Below are 27,659 nucleotides of genomic sequence, written 5' to 3' on the forward strand. Positions count from 1 at the left end.
CCATGTAAGATTGGACCATGTAAGGTTGGACCATGTAAGGTTGGACCATGTAAGATTGGACCATGTAAGATTGGACCATGCGTGACCCAACATGTTTTAAAATCGTCACCACGAGTTTTCGTCACACTCAACAATGGGACTTTAATTAGTGTACAGATGCTAGTTGTCTGATTGGTCAGTTTGAGAATCAACAGAGCTCTCGTGGATCCACGGAAACACGTGGAAAAAAACAACAAGAGAAAAAACGGCTTCGCGATGCGCTAAACAATGAATTGTTTACGGTATATAATATTTTATTTACGGTATATAATGTATTATTTACCAAATCATGAATTATATAGCGGAAACCTATTATATAGCTATATAAAGCATTATTTAGTGTAATAATACTATTTCAAGGCAAAAACAGTAAATAATAAATTATTTATCTAAATAATAAATTATTTATCTAAATAATAAATTATTTATCTAAATAATATTTTATTTAGATAAATAATATTTTATTTAGATAAATAATATTTTATTTACATATAATATTTTATTTATCTAAATAATATTTTATTTAGATAAATACTATTTTATTTATCTAAATAATATTTTATTTATTTAAATAACACTTTATTTACATATAATATATTGTTTAGAGAAAACGCGTAATTATTTATAAATAATGAGTTATTTACAAACACAATCTCTTATTTATGCTAAACAATGCATTATTTAGTGCTCTGGGCTCTCTTTTTTCTGTATCTGTATATAATGCATTGTTTAATTTAAACAATGCATTATTTAGCTAAATAATGCATGATATAGCTAAATAAAGCATTGTTTAGCTAAATAACGCGTTATTTAGCTAAATAATGTGTTATTTAGACATCAAGAGCTAAAAGGGACTTTTGCACCATTCGGATTGCCATACGGGGGGAATCCGGCTCACCATGTTAGGTTTAGCCAGACTATCACATGGGATAAGACTATAATTTATCCTTCCACCTGGACACATACCAACATTCAACACCATGACTGCTTGCTGTGGTGAGTTGGCTTTTTTATGAATTAATTTCTATAAAAAAAACTTTAAAAAAACTATTGACTTTTAAGAATTCAATTTATCATCAAAAATGCTGACTGACTATTATGGGTTTAACGTCCTCTTAGACCAACTGGTCTATATTGGGACAGGTATTGGTAATACGCTGAAGATATGGTGTGATACTTTGATTCGAACAAGCCCGCTGTGGCTGTCTTCTTCGACACACCAGCATTGGGTTTGTCTCGTCAAAGTATCGAAATAGGATCATGATAATCTGGAGACGAGAGATGATGCATGCGTGTCTTCGATCGTGTTTTCCAAGCCCTGAGACTTTCGCTGTGAACGTGGGATCTTTTTCGTGCTCTGGCCAGGTGGTGTCCCTCAGAGCACTGTGGTATGGACAAGCCTGCAGGATATGTGCTCTGCTGTCTGATTCTTGCCACACGGACATAAGGGGGAGGGAACCAGCCGATCTCAGATAATGAGACGAACTCTTTACACAAGAAGGAGTGTGCCCGTCTGAGGCACATTTGTACATGCGACTCACAACACATATCTCTCCTAATAAACTGGGTTACCTCGATACCTAATTAACTGGATGCAATGCCAAGGTCAACTATCGTGAAAACATTTGTAATATTCTCGCCCCAGGCACCACTTTCAACTACTCATGTCAGCTGTGGTAACGCCTAGTCAGTTATTACTCACGTAGTATGACACAGGGCACGTGTAAAGGGACAGGAAAATCAACACACTAACCAACTCACACGCACACAGAGCTCACAAAAAGTTCACCAAGGATGATGCTGTTCAACAAAGCTCACCGATCACCGGGTTTGTTTATAAGGAAAGGATCATTCAACCTACCATGCCCATTATTGGAATTTGAGTTAAACATTAGGAGTCCATTTATGGTATGATTTTTTATTTTTTTAAATTTTTTTTACACGATACTAGTTTATTGATAAAGTTGATGATTTAAAAATGGAAGAACTTGATTGAGAAAAGAAACAGACCTATGGAGAAGGATGTTGCCCGCTGGGAGAGAGAGAGAGAGAGAGAGAGAGAGAGAGAGAGAGAGAGAGAGAGAGAGAGAGAGAGAGAGAGAGAGAGAGAGAGAGAGAGAGAGAGAGAGAGAGAGAGAGAGAGAGAGAGAGAGAGAGAGAGAGAGAAGCCAAAAAATAACGGTAGTAGCAACCTTCATGCAACTGAGGTAATACAAAAAAATTAAAATTAAAAAAAGCAACAACAAAAAACAACACAAAAACACAACCTACTTACAAGACAGCAAATAATTCCCATTTGAAAGATAATTGCCAGGAAAACAAAACAAAGTATTGAATTGTAACAAATGCCAATGTGTAATATATCACAGTAACAAATGTCGTTTTATGAAAACATATCTAATAAGACCGGACCCTGTCATTTCAAACAGGGATCCATTTCACGAGGGCCACAGCAGCAACTCAAAACGAAAACAAAAACATTTCCATGATATAAGAATCACCGTTATTCGAAGATAATTATGGTTCAATGGTTAAAGGTCCTTGTCTACATTTTTATATCCAAATCGCCATTTGACCATTAAAATGCAGAGTCTATTATCTACAAATATCAACAATGCACCCCCTTTCGATCAGGAAAGACGAAGCCAGTGTAGCCGTTTGAAAATTCATTGTAGTATTCCAGCGTAGTACTCATAGTAGGATATCCTTATTTGGAAAATGCCAAGCGCAAAACTCCTCTCAAATCCCGTGCATTTAGTGCGTTTAAAAAAAAGCGTGGACAGCGCTCCAGTGTCAAACTGTTGCTGCACTTGTTTGGGCGTGGCTATAAGCATAGTGACATGAATTTTATTGGTCAGTATTTTTAGGCAAAGCACATGTTCTCAGCAAACAGAAAACAAAATATTGGAAGCGTGAGTCACGCTACCCAAAAATAAAATCTTTTTTGTACATATATTTTTTTTCTATAACTTTTTTCCCCATGATTCATTCATCATCTGATATAACTTTTTAGCAAAATCTAACCATAAGATTATTGAAAAAAAAAGCAAAAATGTAGACGACCACCTTTAAGAGAAGCAAGAAGCTCGATCAAGGCTTCTCGTCATCCCAGAATGAGAGAATATACTCACTCACTCTCTCTCTCTCTCTCTCTCTCTCTCTCTCTCTCTCTCTCTCTCTCTCTCTCTCCCTCTTCATTTTCATTTATATAAAATAATCATAAAATATTATGAAAGATAAGTGTTGAAGTTATCACTTGTTCGCCATGTTTTGTAATCGGAATGTGTTTTGCTTTTCATTTTTAGAACGAGTCCATAATAAGCAGTGAGCTTGTGGTCGTTCTATATGTTGTTCTTGTCTGAAACGTGTGTACGAAGAAAATGAATAAAACACTCTTAAACCAACACTGTCACAGCATTTTAAATGTTATGTCCTTCTCGTATACACGTTCATGTTCACCTCCACAGATCTGTACAGGCTTTCACGTGGAAACAGAGCATTCTTTCACATGAAAACAGAGCATTTTTTCACACGGATACAGAGCATTCTTTCACGTGGAAACAGAGCATTCTTTCACGTGGAAACAGAGCATTCTTTCACATGGAAACAGAGCATTCTTTCACGTGGAAACAGAGCATTCATTCATGTGGAAACAGAGCATTCTTTCACATGGAAACAGAGAATTCTTTCACATTGAAACAGAGCATTCTTTCACGTGGAAACAGTGCATTCTTTCACATGGAAACACAGCATTCTTTCACATGGAAACATTGCATTCTTTCACATGGAAACAGCATTCTTTCACGTGGAAACAGAGCATTCTTTCACATGGAAACAGAGCATTCTTTCACATGGACACAGAGCATTCTTTCACGTGGAAACAGAGCATTCTTTCACACGGAAACAGAGCATTCTTTCACACGGAAACAGAGCATTCTTTCACATGGAAACAGAGCATTCTTTCACGTGGAAACAGAGCATTCTTGCACGTGGAAACAGAGCATTCTTTCACATGGAAACAGAGCATTCTTTCACATGGAAACAGAGCATTCTTTCACGTGAAAACAGAGCATTCTTTCACATGAAAACAGAGCATTCTTTCACATGAAACAGAGCATTCTTTCACATGAAACAGAGCATTCTTTCACGTGAAAACAGAGCATTCTTTCACATGAAAACAGAGCATTCTTTCACATGAAAACAGAGCATTCTTTCACATGAAAACAGAGCATTCTTTCACGTGGAAACAGCATTCTTTCACATGAAACAGAGCATTCTTTTGCACACACCACACATTAACAGCATGGCTGCTTCCTGTGCAGAATGGGGGGGGGGGGGGTAAATTAACTGAAGAGTGACACCGATGTCAATCTTCAAAATTAACTCAGCAAATAACTCCACCTCCACACAGAATGCAGCAACACTATTGATTTTGTGTGTGTGTGTGTGTGTGTGTGTCCAAGTAAAGAATGTTTTCAGTCTACACGACAGCCAAGATAGACCTGTGGCAGCCTGTAGCACGGCTTACTCAGACATGATAATAGACAATAGTCCAAAAGGAGGAAATAAGGTTTGCCAAATCTGATATAAAACACAACGTTTAGAACATTGTATCAGTTTTCCTTCACCCTTATGCAAGACAAGAAGGGGACATGATTAACACACGAGGAGTTTTGCTTACAGCTTTCAAAATCAATGAGCACATTAAATTGATTTTCTTCTTCCTCTTCTGCGTTCATGGGCTGAAACTCCCACGTTCACTCGTGTTTTTGCACGAGTGGATTTTTACGTTGTTCAAGTTTACGTTCATACACGTAAAAATCCTGACCCTAGACTTTTTTTTATTGCATTTGAAAAAAGAAAAAGAAAAAAAAAAGCGTCAAAACGAAAGTAACAGACGGCAGACGACACAAGGGGGATAACCCCGCATCCCTTTTGTCTCAATTGTTTTGTAATGTGTTGTCTTTCTCTTTGTATAGTAAGTCCAGTCTCTTTGCGTCACTGTATAGTTATTTTCTACCCTGACCACAAAAAACAAAAACAAAAATATATATATATATATAAATAAAAAAAATCCCTACCCACCTACCCTATTTTTTTTTAGCCATGTTACCAGAAACATACAACTTTTTTTGTGTGGCCTAAGGCCAGTTTGGCTGGGTTTGAGTTCACGTTGACTGGTGAGAGACGAAGACACCACCACAGGAACAGACGTCCTCAGGGCAGTCCCACGTCATTTCTCTCTCACTGTTGCACCGGGAGCAAGCAGCGCGTTCCAGGGCCCGCACCTGGTTGGGGAAAGTTGGTGTGAACATTAGGCAGGTAAAAGAACTAGGGCAGGAATATACTGACACTGTGATATAGATTGAGCTCTAGGTCGTACGCGATCTGGTCAGTAATGGTGCCGAACCGCATTTTAAATGATCGATGAAAATATGCCTGGCATCGTTGAGAATACAATTTGATGTGTGTGTATGTGTGTGTGTGTGTGTGTGTGTGTGTGTGTGTGTGTGTGTGTGTGTGTGTGTGTGTGTGTGTGTGAAATTGTATGTGTGTGTGAAATTGTATGTGTGTGTGTGTGTGTGTGAAATTGTGTGTGTGTGTGTGTGTGTGTGCGTGTGTGTGAAATTGTATGTGTGTGTGTGTGTGTGTGGTCGTGCGTGTTAAAGAGAGAGAGAGAGAGAGAGAGAGAGAGAGAGAGAGAGAGAGAGAGAGAGAGAGAGAGAGAGAGAGAGAGAGAGAGAGAGAGAGAGAGAGAGAGAGAGAATGACAATGACAAATTCTTTATTTACGAGGGTAATGGCATAAGCAAACAGGTGCTTTTTTACATCCAGCCCTCGCCCATGGGAGGGTTTAATCTAATGATAATACGTTTTAAAAATGTTGGAATATCAATTAAAGAATAAAAAACAAACGACGAACAAGCAAACGATTAACAGACTAAACAAACAAACAAAAATATAAATACAAACCAACATGACATAAAATAAGGCATAATGAAAATTGTTTCAAGCAAGTAAAAACGTGTGCAACTTCGAGGGAAGAAAAATTCCGTGAACTGAGGAATCAATGGAACAACTACGTTGCAAGTAATAACAATGTAGCATCGTTACATAAGTCATGCTATGAAATTAATTAGGTACATTTATCTACTGAAACGTGTAAAAGGTAAAAATAAGGCATCAACAATATAAACATGTTCAGGCTAAGTGAGAACGAAATGTGCCATGTATAAGGAATGAGAAATATCTGTCTTTAAAAGTCTTGGCATTGACGGAATGTCTGAGACCGCTTGGAAGTGAATTCCAAAGATTAGTCCCCGAAAAGAGTAGGCTGGACTTAAAAAGATCTATACGAGGCCGAGGAGCATACATTTTTGTTGGGTCTCTCAAATTGTGGGAAGTGAATTGAGAAAGAGGTGCAGGCGCTCTTCCAATTATGAGTTTATGCATCAAAACGCCTTTATTGTACATGAGTCTTGATTTAGGACGAAGGATGTTTAAAAGTTAATAGTCTTCGTTGGAAACCGAGACTTGTAATAAAATAACTTTGATTGCTCTTTTATGTAAACTAAATAGAGAGAGAGAGAGAGAGAGAGAGAGAGAGAGAGAGAGAGAGAGAGAGAGAGAGAGAGAGAGAGAGAGAGAGAGAGAGAGAGAGAGAGAGAGAGAGAGACAGAGAGACAGAGAGAGAAACAGAGAGACAGAGAGAGGCAGAAAGACAGACAAACAGAGACAGCGACAAATGCAAGCAATCCAAAACTCCATACCTCATAGGCCTCATATCCCTTGTCGAAGGTGAAGGCCAGGGCAAACTGCACGCGATCTCCCGCGTAGCGCGTGCCCACCATCCTGGCGGACAGCGGGACGAAGAAGACCTTCACAGGCGTGCTGTTTTCACCAAGGTCAAGGTCAATGTAGCCAGCCACCTTCTTGTTGCCCCGTCGGATGGTACCTTTGAAGACTGCCAGTTTATCAAGCGACTCTTTACCTTGGACAGAATAGAGGCAAAGAAAAAGGCATCAAAGTCAAGCGCATACCTCATTATTCGTAGGTGTAATTTCAGTGTCATGCAATGCACAGAAGTCAGATAATAATAGAGTGGATATGACGGATAAAAACATATTCCATACAACATACAATCAATTATAATAAGTGCTGTTCCACAAGGCCCACTTCAGCCTAAATTTTCCATAATTCAATTCTGTACAGTGGATATGTTTATCGATCTTGTATGTGTAGGCCAGTTCCTTTAAAACAATGTTCAATGTTGGCTTTACTTTATTTATTCTACATTTGTATACACAAAATTTGGCTTGTAATAAAATACAATCAAAACCTTCATCAGCGTTTGTTATGCCGTCTTATCCAAATAATACAAGTGTGGGGTATAATAGCACTCTTTAAATGATATACGATACCGTTACACGCACAACCTAGCAGTGACCGTACGAGTGATATTCTCCTGCTGATATGACGAAGTCACAGAAACACAATTCGGTTTCTGTGAAGGAGAAGCAACATAATGTTTACATGACGCCACATTAGCATTAAGACGTCTCGAGTTATGGAACTTTGTTTCGCCCTTGACGTCAGAGGTTTTACTTTGGAAGAGAGAGTCAAGAAGAGACTACTTGGTTTGTTAAATCCGTTTCGTTTGTCATTTAGTACTAATCTTCCCGACAAGTTTTTGTCTAACGCAAAAAATAAAAGTTGCTTCTATATAAAAACACACACACACACACACACACACACACACACAACTAAAGAAAAAAAAACGTCCTCCACAAGCCCCTCAGACAGACAATACCTTTAATGCGGTGTTCCATCTGCTTGACGGAACTGGCGGGCACCAGACGCCGTATTCCCTATAACGACTCTCTGCCTTACAACCCCCCCCCCCCTCCCATCCCCCATCCGCCCTTGCACCCTTTCTCCAAACATACCAGTAATGCGGTGTTCCATGTGCTTTACGGAACTGCCCGGCACCAGACGCCGTATTCCCGCCAGGGAATCTCTCCCCACCCATTCTCGAGGGTGGTGCGGTCTGGCCACGATCTTCACCGCTTTCGGCAGGCTGTTCTCCTGAAGCTTGTGAGCTTCCTTCAGGCACTGGTGGTTCCCTGGGGATAGTTTACAGTATAAATGACACTAGGCGACATATTCCCATCGGACTGACTCAAAGAACCTGGTCTGTCAACAACCCATCAAACATCGTTTCTGTCAGCATTTTGTGTGTGTAAAAACGTGCAAAATTATGGACTGGGATTATCTTTTAATTTTCGTAACTTAAACTACAAAAGACTGTCACTTTTGCAAATCCCGTTTTTCCAAACTAAAGCAATCCAAAGAGGATTATGTTATACCCTCTCACGCTGTATCCCACCCATTCCATCGTTTACTTTCGTCTAACCAGCTATTTGTCGTACATTCAATCATGTATGCAGAACAGTTCAGTGCCTAACAGATGGTATTAAGGCAACAACTCAGCAAGTCAGCATTGCAGGTTATGCTAGAAACAATATCGTGTCATCCTTCTTGCCCAGTACATCTCGCTTAATAAAACAACAGTTTTTTTATGTGTCAATTCCTGTACGAAATAAAATGTTACCCGCAGAATTGCTGGTCCCAAAACCGATCAGAGAGTTGAGGATGAAGAGGTAGAAGACAGCCTGTGCACTCTGAAGTGAAGTGTCATACCAACGACGAATTTGTTTTAACACTTGTTCTGGGGTGTACATCTGTAACAAAATCATGTTCATGCATATTAAAAGATATTCATTTTTACGAGTTCGGCAGCGGTTGAAAGTTACACCTTTGGCTGCAGTCACGACTCATTTCACCCCTACACAATTATAATCTTTGAACAGGTAAAGCAAAATTACAACACTGATCTTACAACCAGTAACAAACCAGGCAATAATCTGGTTTTCTTTATGGAATATCTTTTCTGGTTTGTATTTGAAAACGACGGGGGAAATCACGAGCAAGAAGGAACACAACTTATGCATTATCTATACAAATTCGTAATTGATGACAATTGACATAGCGCACCGACAACCCCGGCACTTCCCCTCCTGTGGCCAGGTGCCCTTCCTTCCGTTCCCGTAAGCGCACCCACAATGCTAGTCCCTTATAGGTACAAGCCTGTGGGACAGGAAACATTATCATCCAATTGACACTCATCAACAGACAACCAAACTGATCTCACCTGGCCGAAGTTCGGATTGCGGATGGCAAGGATCCAGTCGAGGTAGTCCAGGTCGAGAGTGCGAGTGTTGGTGTCCGCCGAGCAGCCATGTAAGCCGAACACTTTCTCCAGCTTGCTGACGATGCTGGTGATGTCGTGGGCCGAGGCACGCGGACTGTCCATGCCGACGATGCTATCCGAGCTGCGGAACTTGAGTTTGAGCGTGGCGATGTCCAGTCTCAAGGAGGTGATGTCTTCTCCCTCCACAAGACTCCCCAGTTGTGGCGTGTAGGAGTTGAACAAGCTGCTGTACCATTGCACGTTGGCCTTAAGCAAGGGACCTTGTGTGCGCCTGTCCAGCATAGCGGCGCTGTCGCAAGCCCTGATGAGGTCGTCGATGATGGGAACGCTGTCTCTGACGAACTTCACTTCCACTGTCTCTCGCTTCAGCGACAGCAAGGCTTGGAGCCCTCCTGGGTACACTCTGCTGACAAAGTCACATGCCTGTAGCCGCGCCTGCATCTCATTCATGAAGGTGTAGCCGTCCTCCTGGCCCTGCGTCGTGTAATGCCTGGCCTGCAGATAGTACTGGCAAGCTTGACTGATGTTGGAGATCACCTCCTTCAGTCTTCTCTCCACGTCGGCAGTAGCTGTGCGCAGCGCGGGCCTGTCCCCGGGGTTCCAGCCTGTGTACTTGACTATGCGGCGCTGAAAGGCGTTACCAAACATGTGTAAAACGTGGATCAGGGTCTGCTTCACCTTCTCGTCGATCTCCCCCGGCTTGCGAGCACCTTTGCTGAGGGCGTAGCACAGGCTGAGCGCCTCCTTGAAGTGCTCTTTGGTCTCTTCCTCTTCTTGTGGCCGACAGATGCTGAAGAATCGCCCCACGTGTGCTCTGAAATTTGCGTCGTCAGGAAACGTCTCACACAGCGTTTCGAAAACTTCGTTCCGACCTTCGTAGGGTGGGTAGTTGTCCAGGTCCAACATGGCTTGCGAAAACTGAGGCTTTCGTCTCGTCTGGATGTCTTCAGCCGCCCTGATCTCCTCAGTGTCACGAAAGATGAAGGTTTTGGTCAAGGTGAAGGTCACCATGTGAGAAATCTTTGACGACCTTCTGTTAGTCTCCTGTATCTGCTGCAGAAAGTCGAGGCAGAAGTCTTTGAGGTTGTACTTGGCTTCCTTGCTGAGCTCGCCACTCTTACCGCCGCTGCCGCCAGTCCCATCCAGACTTCTGACCTTCCTTTGCCCTCTGTGTAGGATCTGTTCCAGGATTTCCCTGGCGATCAGCTGGTGTGTGACCCGTATGAAACCGCGTTTGCCCATGTTCGTGTCCTCCACCACAAGGATCTGTAGGTGCTGCGGAAAGTCGTTCAGGGCAACGGCTGTATTCCTTGAATGTCTCATGATATTTCCCAGGAACTGGCAGGGTACGGGGCAGTGCCCGTAGAAGTAGACCAGGGACATGTAGCCAAGGCATTTCTGCCAGGGGTCCAGCTCATTGTGGGGGCTTAAGTCCAGGCAGAGGTAGCCTTCCACGTAGGCTCGTATGCCTTTGTAATCGTCTGCATAGACGGTCAGACCGAATTCAAACATCTGATGTTTCTCTTTGTCGGTCTGTATGTCGGTGTTAAGTTTTTGCAGCTTCTCAATTTTCTTCTTGTCGGCATCACAGTGGTTGGTGAAGTTGTCAAGGAGATGCTGGGACTCTTTCTTGTCGACAAAGCCCGACAAGAAGAACGTCTCCGGCGCAGGAGTGGGGTCGTCATAGTCTGGATGCTTGACCTCAACGTGTGACTCCTTGATGAGGTAAGGGTAACGCCTGACGTGGAGCAGGATCACGTGACTGCGCTGCAGCAGGTGCACGATGTGCTTCAGTCTCGGTTCGTCCTCCCCATCCAGCAAAGCCAGCACGGGTTTGTGCGACGCGTCGTGGAGGAACTGCAGTCGTTCCGCGAGCTCCTCCAGGGAGGAACCGGTCCTCTGCTTGACCTGCGCACACGGCACCGTTTCGTGCAGGTCCCACAACACCCGCTGCGCCATCGTGGATCCTCCGGAGCCAGGGGCATGGTACAAGGTTACCACTCCGTTTCTGTACCTCCTTGTGAAGCTTTTCTGGATGTAGTCCTTTAGATCCTTAAGGATAGAGCGTTCCACGTCGTGCTGCTTCTTGCCAAACGCGTAGCGAGCATACCATCTGATGGTCCCTCCTCGGAAAAAGTTGTCTTTTTCGTTCTTGAGGTTTGTAGGTGTGAGGTCTTTCTTGGGAGCAGAACTGTTCAGGTAGAGAACGTCTAGGTCCGTAGCCAGCCAGTTAGCATCTTTCGCAGTGAGTGCCTTTTTGGTATCGCCTTCATCGTACGCTGGAAGTTCGTACTGAGCATTGTCCACAGAGCAAATTGTGTCTGGTAATGTGTGAGCGATGGTGTCACACAGGTCTTCCAGTGGGGTGTCAAACAACTGGGCTCTATCCTCATACTCGTACTGAATCATTTCCACGACTTTGGACTGACGAAGATCGGTGTTGGGATCCGTGGAGCAGAGAATCAGTCTGGGCTGGACGTACTCACGGACTCTGACCAGCATCTTGTGCACGCACCTCGCCTCGATGTCCTCGCGTGGCCACAGCACGAGGATCGTTAGGACGGTGTAGTCCTCGCTGAACCTGACACAAGACATAAGATAATTTATTAAAATTAACCAATGAATGGAGAAGTGTGCTTCGTCTGCTCTTAAACAACCAAACAACATTTTTAAACATACGAAGTACTCTAGATATATTGCGCGCTCTCTCTCTCTCTCTCTCTCTCTCTCTCTCTCTCTCTCTCTCTCTCTCTCTCTCTCTCTCTCTCTCTCTCTCACACACACCCACACACACTCACACATACACGACACACACACAACCCAACCCAACACCCCCCCCCCCCACACACACACACACCTACACACCTGGCAAGCTCCGAACACAGGTCGTCCAGTTTGTCACGGACACGTGCGAACCAGTCGTGGTGGGACGTGTCTGACGTCCTGCTGTGGGGAACATCGCGTCTGCCTCGCATGCTCCACCACTGCGTCCCCAGGTCCGTGAGACCAGAGTGGGGGTCGCTCCACGTGCACACGCTCAGCCCCTGTGACCTCTTCATGCTCTCCTCCACTGTGAGCAGCAGGCCCGAGTCTCTCCCGTAGACGTCGAAGTCGTACACTGCCAGCCAGGGGATGCGCGCCAGGGCTCGTAGCTTACGGCTCTGCTGGTTGAGACTGCCGCACACCAGGACAAAGTGGCCCGTCTCGAAGTTACCCACGGCCTTCATTAATGCTGGGATGTTGGTGGTGGCGTTATTCTTCGGGAGAATTTTGGTTGAATCTTGACCTTTCTGATTGATGACATGTCTTGTTTCGCTTGTGCAGGCTTCGTTCACTACGCCAACCTCTGCTCCCTGTGACGAGTTCAGCATTGTAGCACTGTCCTGCCTGTAGTAACGAACTTGACCGGAATTATTCCCCAGGGTGTTTGCTCCTGAGTCGGTAACTGGTGCTTTTTCTGTGAACCATGTGTAAATATCAGCCACGAGTTGATCCGAGTGTTCAATCACTGTGTTGGTAACGTTTCTGCGAGCCCACAGCTGATTCTTCACCAAATGCGGAGCCATTTCATCACTCGTAACAATGCTGGGAAAGCCAGAACTGCGATTTGGTTCAAGCTCAATTATTCCAACAACCTTGTCAGAGAAGGTCTCCTCTCGGTATGTAAACTTGGGCGACTGTTGCTGGAATAGCTGCCATTGAAACATGTCCTGGAACATCGCGTGAGTACCCGTGGCTTGGAGCCCAGTTACAGTGTTGGGCAAGCGTTGCCCGGCAGTGACTCCCATGACGATGTAGGCCTTGTCACGGTGTGGTGTGTTCCACAGGCTCACCACGTCCAGTGTAAACTGCAGCGGATCATTGGTATAGATGTCTGCTGATGCTTGAAAAATAATGGTATCTCCTGGTTGTTGGAGTAAGATATCGTCCATGATGCGGTCGTCTGTGTCTTGTATAAAATCCTCTGTTTTGTTTTCTCTGCTGTCTGAAGCTAAGGTACTCCTTGCTTGCTGAGGTATGGTTTTTGCTCCTTCTTCTTTGCCTGACTCGCTTTTCTTTGATTTTCTCCTTCTTCTCCTCTTTCCTTTACGCTCAGGCTTTTCTTCTGACAAGAGATGCAAACCAGGAGTTCCCGCACACAATGGCTCAGATGGCTTTGCATCCATCTTCAATTTGTCAATGCCAGTTTTCATCGAGCTGAGCCCCTCAGTAGCTTCCCTTTTGCCATCTAGAGGAGCACTTGATGCAGCTTCTTCATCGGTTCCCGTGAAGCTGCAAGTGTCGTCCTTTTCTTGTCTTTCAAGATGGTAAGCTGAAAATACAGAAAAAGAATACTCTTAAATGTACAAGCAAAGCAAAAGTAATTCGTATCTTAATCAAAAAAACATTGTTATATTAATCATTGTGAGCCGGTAATGTCTATTTGTTGATAAACGTTCTTTTGTTCGCACACGTAATGTATATTTTCTCGCTGACTTAAGAAAGAAGGGATCACCCAGAACTCTAACCCATCCACATAATGCGTATCTTTCTACTGTAACAATACATTGACAGTTATGGAAATACATAAATCAATCAATAAAAAAAACTACAATTTGTAATTAATATAACTCCGAGGATGAGCATCATTGTGTTTCTAATGTTTCTCATGATACCATACTGATGATGTGAAAATCGAGATAACACCTCACCAGGCCCAACCGCGAGTACCCTACTGACCATTTTGGGGGGTATTAAATCTGAAATATTTGAATCTTTCTTTCTTTATTTGGTGTTTAACGTCGTTTTCAACCGTTCAAGGTTATATCGCGACGGAGGGAAGGGGGGTGATGGGATAGAGCCACTTGTCAATTGTATCTTGTTCACAAAAGCACTAATCAAAAATTTGCTCCAGGGGCTTGTAACGTGGTACAATATATGACCTTACTGGGAGAATGCAAGTTTCCAGTACAAAGGACTTAACATTTCTTACATACTGCTTGACTAAAAATATTTGAATAACATTTTAAGTGTGAAAGAATTAACACTCTTAAAAATGTACTCATAGCTACACGACTCTTTTCACTTTTTCAATATATGCAGTTACAGGATGATTGCCTTAAAGCAGTATGACTATTTTAGCTTCACGTTGAATGTAAAATAGTACTTGTTAACAAGTTATGAAAACATGAAATGAAAAAAGCGTTTTGTTGTTAGTAATTTCTGATAAGATAAAAAAAAATGTTTTTAAAAAGCAGTCTGTCGCCAGTATTTTCTAATAACGTAATCAAAACTAGGCATTCACGTGGTACCAACATTGTGGACGTTCGATAGATGTCTCCAGTAGTAATGGGACAGCCACGTTTTCAGAAGATGCAGCTCCAATCGGAGGTGGTCTGCATGGCAAATTCTGGATCTTTTCATGCAGCGTGGAAGACTGATGTATTTGGGGACTCTGAGGCTCTCCCTGCATTGTTGCAACCCGAGTTTGCTGAGCGACCAGTGATGTATGATGGACTTCTCTTTGTTGAGTAATAACTCGAGATCGTTGAGCTATCTGTGAAGCACTTTCGATCTCTCCATGTTGACCCGTAACTGGAGGTTGTTGAGCAATCTGTGGTGTATTCTGGACTTCTTGATGGTGCGTAGTACCTCCAGATTGTTCTGCAGTCAGTGTTGTAGCCTTGACCACATGTTCTTGTGTTACAGCTTCAAGTTGTCGAGCAAACTCTGGTGTACCGTAGGCCGCTCCATATTGCGTGGCAACTTGAGGTTCTTCAACAGTTGGTGATTCATCTTTGGCTTCTTCAGTGTGTGCCAAAAATTGAAACTCCTCATTAGTATGTGGTGTAACTTGAGGTTGTTGAACAGTTGATGATCCATTCTTGGCAGCTTCAGTGTGTGGTAACACTTGAGACTGCTGATCTTTATGTGGTGCATCTTGGACCGCTTCATATTTTGTGATTACAGAACGCTGTTCGTCGATCTGCGATACCTCCTCGAAGTTTTTATCATGTGTTTTAACTCCAGTTTTTTCAGGTCTCCGATTTGTCAGTTGAGCCCCTTCGCTTCGTGGTTGCTGGTGATACCGTGTGTTATCCCTACCTGGTCCTTGCACTGATGTCGCTTGAGGTTGACAGGTTTTCTTTGCTTGGTGTTCGTCAGAGACTGTGTTGGCAATGTTCGTTGCCCCTTGACAGGTTTCCTGTGCTTGGCGTTCTTCACAGACTGTGTTAGCAATGGTCGGTCGGGGAAACAAGTAGTTGAACACACAGCGCACAAAGCAGTACAACAAATACAGGCAGTCTACAAGGGCCGATAAAGCGACAAGCAGGAAAAAAAGAGCAATGCAATAGGAGACCCGCAGACAAGAGAGCAGTGCAGCCAAGCTGTTGAACAACATGGCGGTGTGTGGTGGGAACTGTCACCATCAGTGAGTCCTGCGTGACGTCATGCTGGCCGGGACTCACGTCTGCCTGCAACAATCAGAACGGGGTTTGACTCACCTGAGCAATTAGGACAGTCTTGTCAATGAGCAGTGTTTGGCATTACCGTTTAGTAAAATATGTTTTATTCAAACCAATTTAAATCAAACACTCTTTGTGTCAAGTGTGGTGGTGGCTGTGTGTGTGTGTGTGTGTGTGTGTGTGTGTGTGTGTGTGTGTGTGAGTGTGTGTGTGTGCGTGTGTGTGTGTGCGTGTGTGTGTGAGTGTGTGTGTGTGTGTGTGAGTGTGTGTGTGTGCGTGTGTGTGTGTGTGTATGTGTGTGTGTGTGAGTGTGTGTGTGAGTGTGTGTGTGTGTTAGTGTGTGTGTTTGTGTGTGTTTGTGTGTGTGGGTGTGCTATGGTTTGTAATGTTGGAGGTATTGTAAGATTGAATTACAAAATAAAATGATAACGGTAGGTCACGGAGCGGTCGTGCTAGGATTAAACAATCATTTTCTTTAACATTTACGGAGCTGGAGAAGCAGTTAATGTGTTTCTGATGCAAATAACGTATGCCCAAAGGTGAGCTGTACGAGCATTTGCTTTTCAAATGAGCCACAGGCCAGCTGTGCACTGATACACCGAATAAGTACTCGGTTTAGAACTGTTTTCGTCTGTGTATAGATAGCTTTGACACATGCGTTGTTAAAGACTAATAATTGTGACCCTCCACCACAGAATGTTTTGCATGTCACATTTGCAGTTTTTTTAAATTTTATATCATTACACCTTTTGTAAGAGTTTTTTTTATGATCTACCCAATGGTGAAAACCGTTTTAGAAAAGAGCGAAAACTTTTCGAGTTATAAGCCTGTGACTAAGGTGACCCTCACTTTGATACCTGACACCCCCCGGACGTACATTGGGTCTAACCCAGAACCGCGCGAGGTGACGTCCGGCTCATTCCCTGTTGGAGGGTCACAATTATGTGTTAGTTTGTTAGTTAAAATAGCTACTATTGGAACTCATGGGACTTTGAGAATATAAACACGAATATCTGTATTCTTCATGAAAGACAAAAGCTCTAGCATTCATCTTATCACGATGCATTAATGACCTAATCTGATCCCACTCGACAGCTAGATTTATCTTCAGTATAGCATTGATGACAGGCCTGTCGACCAGCACCAATACTTTAGAGAACAAACACAACCAAGTCAGAATAGCAGTCACTCATGTGCAATTTATTTACAGTTTGTTACAGACTACAGCACACTGATATCGACAACAGTGATGTAGCGCCCTCGTTCTGAAACTGGTTTCTGTACCTGATAGTAGTTAGCCAATGATAATGAAGTTATATTTGATTCCGACAGACAACATGGCTGCACTAGCATCGATGTAAACGATCTACCATATCTCCAAACAAAAGAACAGCTTTCTGAAACACACTAGCTGTGTTGGTATGCTACATGTTGCATGCGTGTGTGATAGTTTCACATACACACTACACTACACCACTCCGGACACTACAATTAGTAATACATGAACTTTCTAAAGTTGACTTTGTGACACCTCAGCATCAATGTTAACTCATAAGAGGCTCTTGCGCAGTAGTATTCAGTTAGCCTATACCAGAAGAAGAAAAAAATCACAGTTGCCCTTGCAGAAGACCTAAATACAATTACTGAAATCGATAGAAAACACTTTGTGTGTGCGACTCGAGCCACTCGCTCCCCCCCCCCCCTCCCCGACTCCCCCCTCGTAGCATCGTCAGTCCACCGCTCATGGCAAAGCCAGTGAAATTGACAAGAAGAGCGGGGTAGTAGTTGCGCTGAGAAGGATAGCACGCTTTTCTATACCTCTCTTCGTTTTAACTTTCTGAGTGTGATTTTATTCCAAACATATCATATCTATATGTTTTTGGAATCAGGAACCGACAAGGAATAAGATGGTAGTGTTTTTAAATTGATTTCGAAAATGTAATTTTGATCATAATTTTTAATTTTCAGAGCTTGTTTTTAATCCAAAAATAACATATTTATATGTTTTTGGAATCAGAAAATGATGGAGAATAAGATGAACGTAAATTTGGATCGTTTTTTAAATTTTTTTTTTTTTTTTACAATTTTCAGATTTTTAATGACAAAAGTCATTAATTAATTTTTAAGCCAACAAGCTGAAATGCAATACCGAAGTCCGGGCTTCGTCGGAGATTACTTGACCAAAATTTCAACCAATTTGGTTGAAAAAATGAGAGCGTGACAGTGCCGCCTCAACTTTCACGAAAAGCCGGATATGACGTCATCAAAGACATTTATCAAAAAAACTGAAAAAAACATCTGAGGATATCATACCCAGGAACTCTCATGTCAAATTTCATAAAGATCGGTCCAGTAGTTTAGTCTGAATCGCTCTACACACACACAGAGACAGACAGACAGACACACATACACCACGACCCTCGTCTCGATTCCCCCCTCTATGTTAAAACATTTAGTGAAAACTTGACTAAATGTAAAAACAAAACAAAACATGTTTGACTAAAACATTCGACAAACATACAAAACAAACGACCAAATCCTTAGAGAGAACGATCTTGCAAACGGTCTAATCTGACGTTACCAGCTGCAAATACCCAAGACTGGCAGCTAAATAACATCTCTCTCTCTCTCTCTCTCTCTCTCTCTCTCTCTCTCTCTCTCTCTCTCTCTCTCTCTCTCTCTCTCTATTACACACTCGCACACACATACTCACCCACCCCCACCCCACCCGACACCCCCCCCCCTATACACACACACAAGAGAGAGAACGATCTTGCAAACGCTCTATTCTGACGTTACCAGCTGTATGCAAACACCCAAGACTGTCAGCTAATTAACATATCTCATATTTCCTGGCACACACATTTCATCAACAATAACTGATGTCAAAGGCGCCGTCCCTGACGTGTCAAAAGTTGTTCTTAATACCTCAGATCGGTTCACGCTGTTACACGGGATAAGACCTTCCCTCCACTTGGTCACGTGCCAACAATCAATCATTTTTTAACGCAAACATGATTGTATATAGTAGTACAATGTATTACCTTACTGGGAGAATGCAAGCTTCCAGTACAAAGGACTTAACATTTCTTACATACGGCTTGACTAAAAATCTGTAGCCTACAAAAATTGACTTCTATACAAGAAACACTTAACAAGGGTAAAAAGAGAAACAGAATCCGTAAGTCGCCTCTTACGACATGCAGGGGAGCATCGGGTAAATTCTTCCCACTAACCCGCGGGGGGTATGTATTTTTCAAATGGTTGTAAAATAAGTCTTGTATTTATCACCGTACTCGTACCCCTGTTCTTTTTTTTCGTCACACATAAAACCGTTATTTCTTGTGAGCGACGCAGCATTAGAGGTGCGAATCGTTTACATAAGATTCAATGTGCAGGGCTCCCTCATCTAGAGGGTTACGGGACCCTCTACTTTGAACTTTTAGAGGGTCCATGGACCCCTTCAGCGGAGTTTTAGAGGGTCCATGGACCCCTTCAGCGGAGTTTTAGAGGGTCCATAGACCCCTTCAGCGGAGTTTTAGAGGGTCCATGGACCCCTTCAGCGGAGTTTTAGAGGGTCCATGGACCCCTTCAGCGGAGTTTTAGAGGGTCCATGGACCCCTTCAGCGGAGTTTTAGAGGGTCCATGGACCCCTTCAGCGGAGTTTTAGAGGGTCCATGGACCCCTTCAGCGGAGTTTTAGAGGGTCCATGGACCCCTTCAGCGGAGTTTTAGAGGGTCCATGGACCCCTTCAGCGGAGTTTTAGGGGGTCTCAAACTCCATGGGGCCCAAAGCATCTGGTATACTTATACCACATTGTGGTCACGCTTAGTGTAATAAGTAGTGTCTTTTTGGTCGTAATAGTCTAAGAGGATATTTCAACAACATACACACACGCACACATGCACGCACGCACGCACTCACGCACGCACGTATGAACGACTACAGTCTGAAAACAGTATCTAAGAAACGCACGATAACGTAAATTCAGTGCGTCCCGGGACCCCTCCATACATTTCTAGTACGTAATTCTGGCTTCCATGAGTAGTGCAGAGACGCACAATTTGCTATTTGCTTGTTTAGGTTTTAGCTACGTGTGCTTAGACTTGTTTGTTGTGATTGATAGTGTTGCCATCTTTCTTCACTGTGCTAAAAACTCATGGCAATACAGTCACAATTCGTTTCAGAAAAAAAGAAACGAACAGTCACACACACACACACACAGCTAGGGCTGATACCTTCAAGGCCAACATTGATTTTGCTCTAGTTTCGCGTGCTGGCAACGCTAAATTTAGCTCTGTGGTCTTCTACTTTAAAAGGGCTTTGTGTCCGGGAGACGGATGTTCGGCTCTAAGTAAAGACACCGCGGCGTCGCATACAAACAAGGTGCTATCACCACGAATACTACAGGTCTACTAACTTGCGTATCGTTCTATTGTCTCTAAGATAAAGCGTAATATATTTTCGCTGTAATGACACCCAAGGTTGCTGTGATAGCGTACTTAACCTATGATAAGTCTTCCTCAGTGTGTGTGTGTGTGTGTGTGTGTGTGTGTGTGTGTGTGTGTGTGTGTGTGTGTGTTAAAGTACACACTGTACACACACTTAACTTACATACAAACACAAACACACACACAAATACACACACACTCACACACACATACACACACACACACACACACACACACACACATACACACACACACTCATCTCCACCGCCCCCTACCCAAAACACATCCACACGTACATCATAAGCGTGGAAATATGCCTGCCCAAGATTAAATTCTGCATGAACAAGCTGGCTGTCAATCTCATACATTGAGCGAAACTATTCGTTTGTGCATATTCGCCCGTCTCGCTAACGTTTTGATAACACAACGAATCATGCACAATGATGTTATATGTGATAGGGTGGAGTGGAAGGGGGGAAATAGGCCAGGAAGCATAAATGAGACGCCAAGACAGAGGTTGCGATAACGTGACTTTTAATTAACGTACACCAGAAAGCAGACACCAGAAAGCAGTGTAGTTCCTTCCTCAATATACAGCCGCACACAACTCGTCGGAACTTGAATTACGATCCCGGTCGAAAGTCACTTCGCGGCTGATATTAAACCCAGCTCTGAAACGTTTGTTCAACTGAACATACACACAAAGTCTCTCTAAACAATCCTCGAATCACTCCTTCGCCAAAATACAGTTATAATGGGCCAAACTACACTACTTGCATTGATTATTACAGAAACACAAACATCGTTCAACTACAACTAAACATCACAATCCAAGATACGCACACTGACACGTCTTCACACTTCAAAATCACACCGGGTACTCTTCTAGCCCACGCTATTATTCTGACTCACCCGCGCACCCGTTCAAACAATCAACCAATAAGAAACCAGCCTCCATACACACCAACAATTAGCTACAACACACAATAATTCTAGCGGGAGACACAACTTGGGTCAGGGGAAGATAATAGACAGGGAGTAAAAGAGAGGGACAACAGTACATGAAATCGCCACACGGCTACATATAAAAAGTGGATGAAAGAAATCCATGAGTCAAACAATCTTAATTCAATGACGCTACTTGCAAAAGCAAATAACAGAAAGCCGAGTGTGTATAGCCTTTAGTCCAGGCATCTTAGCCACTTTAGTGAAGGGAACGTTGAAGTGACAATGACTAGGTTTAAAATGTCCCTTATCAGAAAGTTCAACCTCAGTCCTTTGATGTTTATTAAACACATTTTCATATAAAGTTGGCGCTTCATATGGAAAAGTGGCTTTGAAATTGACCCTAATCCTTCTTTGGGCTCTGTAAATGTCGTTTGGGGCTATGGTTGTAAAACGGTATCTACTGGTCACCCCAATGTATAAACTGAAAACTCTTTCTGCACCAGAACACGCAGAAAGGATTGTATCTGCCTGATGTCTGATGCTTTTCAAAATCCCCAACCACTAACACCTTCAAAACGGACATTAACTGACACTGTTGTTTTTCCCTATATAATCCTTACTATTTTTCCGAGACGTCGTCCTGTTGTGTATTTAGCTTGCCACAACCTCATACATGGTCCTAAAAGTTAAAGTTGAAGAAAATACTAAAGATAAATGAACAAGCTGACGCAGTGTCATTCGCACCGTGAATCCCCCCATGGGAACATACTAAAGTCTGGTTCCAAATAGGCTCAATTTCCTTCTATTTCTTTGTATTTCTGCCTCGTAGGGGTAGGGGTGTTCAAACCAAAGGCACCTTTAAACCAAAATTCAAATCACACATCTTACAATACTAAGACACTCAGCAGTGAAAGGGTGTCTGCTGGTAAAATATTCCAAACAATCCTAAAAGTACTTCACTACTAAACGTGCTTTTAAAAAGAGCCGTTATTTTCCCCTCTATAATCAGTATTGTGTTTTCTGCGAACATGTAGTCTATTTAGATGGTTGTCATGTGCACATGAGTTGCTAAAGCGTTTTCAGTTGGGCATATGTCGAAAAGCAAAGAATTAGCCCTTTGAAAACCATCAGAACTGTCACACAAAAATAACATTTAGGCTATCTCACCAACTGACCAAACATAGGGCTTTTCCTTATGTATTATGTATTGTCGTGTTTTTTGTAGCATACTTGTGAAAACAGCCACCACTGTTGTAAATAATACTTTAAAGAGCATTATTTCATTTTTACAGTTGAAGGACAACCTGGACTGCCGTATATTACAGCTGTTTTACAATCAGCCAAAATTTTCTTTACAAACGTATGTTAAGAACAACTCCCATAGTGAAATTGAAGGAAAACAAAGTGAAAATCCCCCTGCCATAGAGGAGCTAAAGAATCAACAATAAACGACTGCATGGATAGCTTGATGCACGAATGCATTGCGGACATGTTTGTCTCCAACCAAGAGAAAGTTCCAAAAAATCCCTTTTGTGCTTCTTATTATACAGTGACGTCAAAGACAGCCTTTTCTGCTGTTCATACATTCAGGGGTTATGGTTACACTAAACGACGTAGTTGTAGCCATACTGCCATCCAGATTTATTTTTTCCTTGCGAGCAGTCACAGGGTGTTTGTGCTGTCTGCCAACCGTTAGATGACCCCGCCCAAGTCTGTTAAGGGACCGTTTGACCGTTATAGAACGCGTCTTTTTGATTTTTTGGCACAGTTGGAAACGGTTGATTTTTATCCCTACCATTGTTTCCAAACATTATATAGGAATGTTTTGTGAACAACGGATAATAGCCGTTACTCGCATGTGTAGCAAAAGTGAGCGTACATACTCACCCTGGTCGTCCAGCCGTTGTCCGTTGCCCGTCTTTATCTGTCTGTACTGAACATTACCTTTGGATTTTTCTCGAACGCTATGAAGTGAAGAAACACCAAATGTTGCAAAATGTTGTATGACCCCAAGAGCTCAAAAAAGATACTTGAGAACCTTGACCTTACCTTAAGGTCAAGGTCACAGGGAGAATGAATGTGGTCTAAAAACTGCAAAATTTCACATTGTGCCAGTTTTCTGGAAAACAAATTAAAAACAGCGGGCTTAGTTTTGTATGGTATACAAGAAAAAGAAAGCCTTATCTTCTGATACCATTTTGGTTGACCTCGCTTCAATGTCAAGGTCAGAGGAGCCCTTCAAAGTTGAATTGTAGACATATTTTGATGTGAGCTTGCCCCTTTAACTTTACTATGGACGATATCTCTTACAAACTTAAACACTGAGTGGGGCGTTTGTTAGAATTTCATAGTGAGCCACATCTGGTCACATATCGTTAGGGTCAAGGTCACATTGACCCCTATGAAAAATGTGACCAAGCCGGGTAAAGAAATCCATGTCTTGGTAAAAAATCTTAACAAAGCAAAGCCCATGCGACTCTCATGCTTGACCTTTGTCTTAAAGTGACCTTGACCTTCAGGTGACCTTGAAGGTGAAGGTCTAACAACTGAAGCTGGCAAGGACATTGTACACTATTAGAACTGGTTTACAGATTTTTCCTACCAAATTACACATGACCTTTGGCCAAGGTCAAGATCATCAAAGGTCACACATCACAAGGCTATCAATTCAAGACATAGGAAGCATAAACATACTTATTGGCACTTTCTACAAAGAGACATTGTCACTTTTAGTGATTCAATTGCCCGTTTCAGTCACATTTCATAAGGGGCAAAGTGACCTTGACCTTGATGATATGTGACTAAATGTGGCTCAATATCAGTATATAACATGTGCCCCAAACAATTATGAAGTTTGAAAAAAAAATTTCATAGTTCAGGGTCAAGGTCACTTCAAAACATGTATACAATTCAACTTTGAAGGACTCCTGTGACCTTGACATTGAAGCGAGGTCAACCAAAATGGTATCAGAAGATAAGGCTTTCTTTTTCTTGTATACCATACAAAACTAAGCCCGCTGTTTTTAATTTGTTTTCCAGAAAACTGGCACAATGTGAAATTTTGCAGTTTTTAGACCACATTCATTCTCCCTGTGACCTTGACCTTAAGGTAAGGTCAAGGTTCTCAAGTATCTTTTTTGAGCTCTTGGGGTCATACAACATTTTGCAACATTTGGTGTTTCTTCACTTCATAGCGTTCGAGAAAAATCCAAAGGTAATGATTTGTACAGACAGATGAAGACGGGCAACGGACAACGGCTGTACGACCAGGGTGAGTATGTACGCTCACTTTTGCTACACATGCGAGTAGCGGCTATTATCCGTTGTTCACAAAACATTCCTATATAATGTTTGGAAACAATGGTAGGGATAAAAATCAACCGTTTCCAAATGTGCTAAAAAATCAAAAAGACGCGTTCTATAACGGTCAAACGGTCCCTTAACAGACTTGGGCGGGGTCGTCTGACGGTTGGCAGACAGCACAAACACCCTGTGACTGCTCGCAAGGAAAAAATAAATCTGGATGGCAGTATGGCTACAACTACGTCGTTTAGTGTAACCATAACCCCTGAATGTATGAACAGCAGAAAAGGCTGTCTTTGACGTCACTGTATAATAAGAAGCACAAAAGGGATTTTTTGGAACTTTCTCTTGGTTGGAGACAAACATGTCCGCAATGCATTCGTGCATCAAGCTATCCATGCAGTCGTTTATTGTTGATTCTTTAGCTCCTCTATGGCAGGGGGGTTTTCACTTTGTTTTCCTTCAATTTCACTATGGGAGTTGTTCTTAACATACGTTTGTTAAGAAAATGTTGGCTGATTGTAAAACAGCTGTAATATACGGCAGTCCAGGTTGTCCTTCAACTGTAAAAATGAAATAATGCTCTTTAAAGTATCATTTACAACAGTGGTGGCTGTTTTCACAAGTATGCTACAAAAAACACGACAATACATAATACATAAGGAAAAGCCCTATGTTTGGTCAGTTGGTGAGATAGGTAAATGTTATTTTTGTGTGACAGTTCTGATGGTTTTCAAAGGGCTAATTCTTTGCTTTTCGACATATGCCCAACTGAAAACGCTTTAGCAACTCATGTGCACATGACAACCATCTAAATAGACTACATGATCGCAGAAAGCACAATACTGATTATAGAGGGAAAAATAACGGCTCTTTTTAAAAGCACGTTTAGTAGTGAAGTACTTTTAGGATTGTTTGGAATTTTTTACCAGCAGACACCCTTTCACTGCTGAGTGTCTTAGTATTGTAAGATGTGTGATTTTAATTTTGGTTTAAAGGTGCCTTTGGTTTGAACACCCCTACCCCTACGAGGCAGAAATACAAAGAAATAGAAGGAAATTGAGCCTATTTGGAACCAGACTTTAGTATGTTCCCATGGGGGGATTCACGGTGCGAATGACACTGCGTCAGCTTGTTCATTTATCTTTAGTATTTTCTTCAACTTTAACTTTTAGGACCATGTATGAGGTTGTGGCAAGCTAAATACACAACAGGACGACGTCTCGGAAAAATAGTAAGGATTATATAGGGAAAAACAACAGTGTCAGTTAATGTCCGTTTTGAAGGTGTTAGTGGTTGGGGATTTTGAAAAGCATCAGACATCAGGCAGATACAATCCTTTCTGCGTGTTCTGGTGCAGAAAGAGTTTTCAGTTTATACATTGGGGTGACCAGTAGATACCGTTTTACAACCATAGCCCCAAACGACATTTACAGAGCCCAAAGAAGGATTAGGGTCAATTTCAAAGCCACTTTTCCATATGAAGCGCCAACTTTATATGAAAATGTGTTTAATAAACATCAAAGGACTGAGGTTGAACTTTCTGATAAGGGACATTTTAAACCTAGTCATTGTCACTTCAACGTTGTTCTCTAATATGCTTGGACTACTTGGGGAATATAATAATATGTCATATACTGAACGAAATTACTTGTCTGTGCCTACTCAGCAAACAATTTTACGTTGTATTCACCTTGTATTCACGTTGGCGAACATTGGGTTTACGTTGCGCTTCAAAGTAAAATGTACGTACATTGGTATTGACGAAATCATGTGAAAATAACGTAAGAAGACAACGTTGTATTTTACGTGAAACCAACGTAAACGCAACGTGAATATTAGGTTGTTTCTTTCTTTATTTGGTGTTTAACGTCGTTTTCAACCACGAAGGGTTATATCGCGACGGGGAAAGGGGGAAGATGGGATAGAGCCACTTGTCAATTGTTTCTTGTTCACAAAAGCACTAATCAAAAATTTGCTCCAGGGGCTTGCAACGTAGTACAATATATGACCTTACTGGGAGAATGCAAGTTTCCAGTACAAAGGACTTAACATTTCTTACATACTGCTTGACTAAAATCTGTACAAAAATGGACTATATTCTATACAATAAACACTTAACAAGGGTAAAAGGAGAAACAAAATCCGTTAGTCGCCTCTTACGACATGCTGGGGCGCATCGGGTAAATTCTTCCCCCTAACCCGCGCGCGGGGGGTATACTAGGTTGTGGTTTGGTGGAAATTACGTTGCGTCTTTACGTAAATTCCACGTGAATACAACGCGAGTCAATCTTCATTATTTGCAAAAGCCACACGACCGGAAGCCGAGCGTGTTAATAGCCTTTAGGGACTGGGTCATCACTCCCACACTACGAGAAAAATTATTTGTTTGTGTGCTTGTTCGCTTTTCGCGCTAGCGTTCTGATAGCATTTATAACGTAAAAATGCATTTTGAAATCAATGTTGAAGGAAGCAAAGCGAGCCAATCTTCAATCATTATTTGCAAAAGCCACACAACAGAAAGCCCAGTGTGTATATAGCCCATGCAGAGGAATATCTTACCTCACAACCAGTACAACAACAACAGGAGGAAGCAGTGCGACCCAGTCAGTGTCAAGGCCACCTGTAGAGTGATAAATTAATCACTGTTTTTGTGCACGCCATTGCACGCAGTCTGTCGGTCCGTCCAACGCTGGCTCGCTGTGTGCACCGAGACGCTCAAATCAACGACTTCTGTCTGCTCGCCACATAGGCGTAGCTCAGTAGTATTGATCGATTTCCACGACCAAATTCAGGTCATAGTGATCCATTCCGGTCCTATATTATATACCCGTTAATTTTAGCTAAGGAATATTTTGCATTCGAAGTCAATACTGTCGAATGATTAGCCAGACCATCACTCAGAATACCCCTCAGTATGCCCGAACAACGTCGAAAAGTTGTTCAAATTGAGGTTTTCCCGCATAGAGGTTTAGCAAGATCAATCAATCAATATGAGGCTTATATCGCGCGTATTCCGTGGGTACAGTTCTAAGCGCAGGGATTTTTATCCCAGCGAAGCTGGAGGTATCCGGTGAACGCTATACTGTAATCGATTTGAGAAATGTGCACACCGAATAATACATGATAAAGAAGGATTCGTTGTGCCCGGCTACGTGCTACAGTTGGAGATGGAAGTTCACCAAAAATGGGGACCATATAC

General features: G+C 42.4%; 1 protein-coding gene across 2 annotated transcripts; it reads right to left on the bottom strand.

The window, feature by feature from the left end:
- Positions 1 to 1,064: 1,064 nt before the first annotated feature.
- LOC138979955 (uncharacterized) lies at positions 1,065 to 27,210 on the bottom strand. 2 transcript variants are annotated; one of them, XM_070352722.1, is made up of 8 exons: positions 27,020 to 27,210; positions 14,605 to 15,764; positions 12,175 to 13,621; positions 9,250 to 11,890; positions 8,650 to 8,779; positions 7,985 to 8,161; positions 6,809 to 7,029; positions 1,065 to 5,327 (listed from the first exon to the last, which is right to left on the bottom strand). In XM_070352722.1, the coding sequence occupies exons 2-8, from the start codon at positions 15,689 to 15,691 to the stop codon at positions 5,208 to 5,210; spliced, it is 5,823 nt and encodes a 1,940-aa protein (XP_070208823.1). In that variant the 5' UTR covers positions 15,692 to 15,764; positions 27,020 to 27,210; the 3' UTR covers positions 1,065 to 5,207. The 2 variants fall into 2 exon arrangements, with proteins under 2 accessions (XP_070208823.1, XP_070208824.1); XM_070352723.1 differs by having other exon boundaries at positions 15,717 to 15,764; positions 27,020 to 27,207.
- Between the last annotated feature and the right edge of the window lie 449 nt (positions 27,211 to 27,659).

This window comes from Littorina saxatilis, linkage group LG11 (genome assembly GCF_037325665.1).
Source record: "Littorina saxatilis isolate snail1 linkage group LG11, US_GU_Lsax_2.0, whole genome shotgun sequence".
NCBI classification, from domain to species: domain Eukaryota; kingdom Metazoa; phylum Mollusca; class Gastropoda; order Littorinimorpha; family Littorinidae; genus Littorina; species Littorina saxatilis.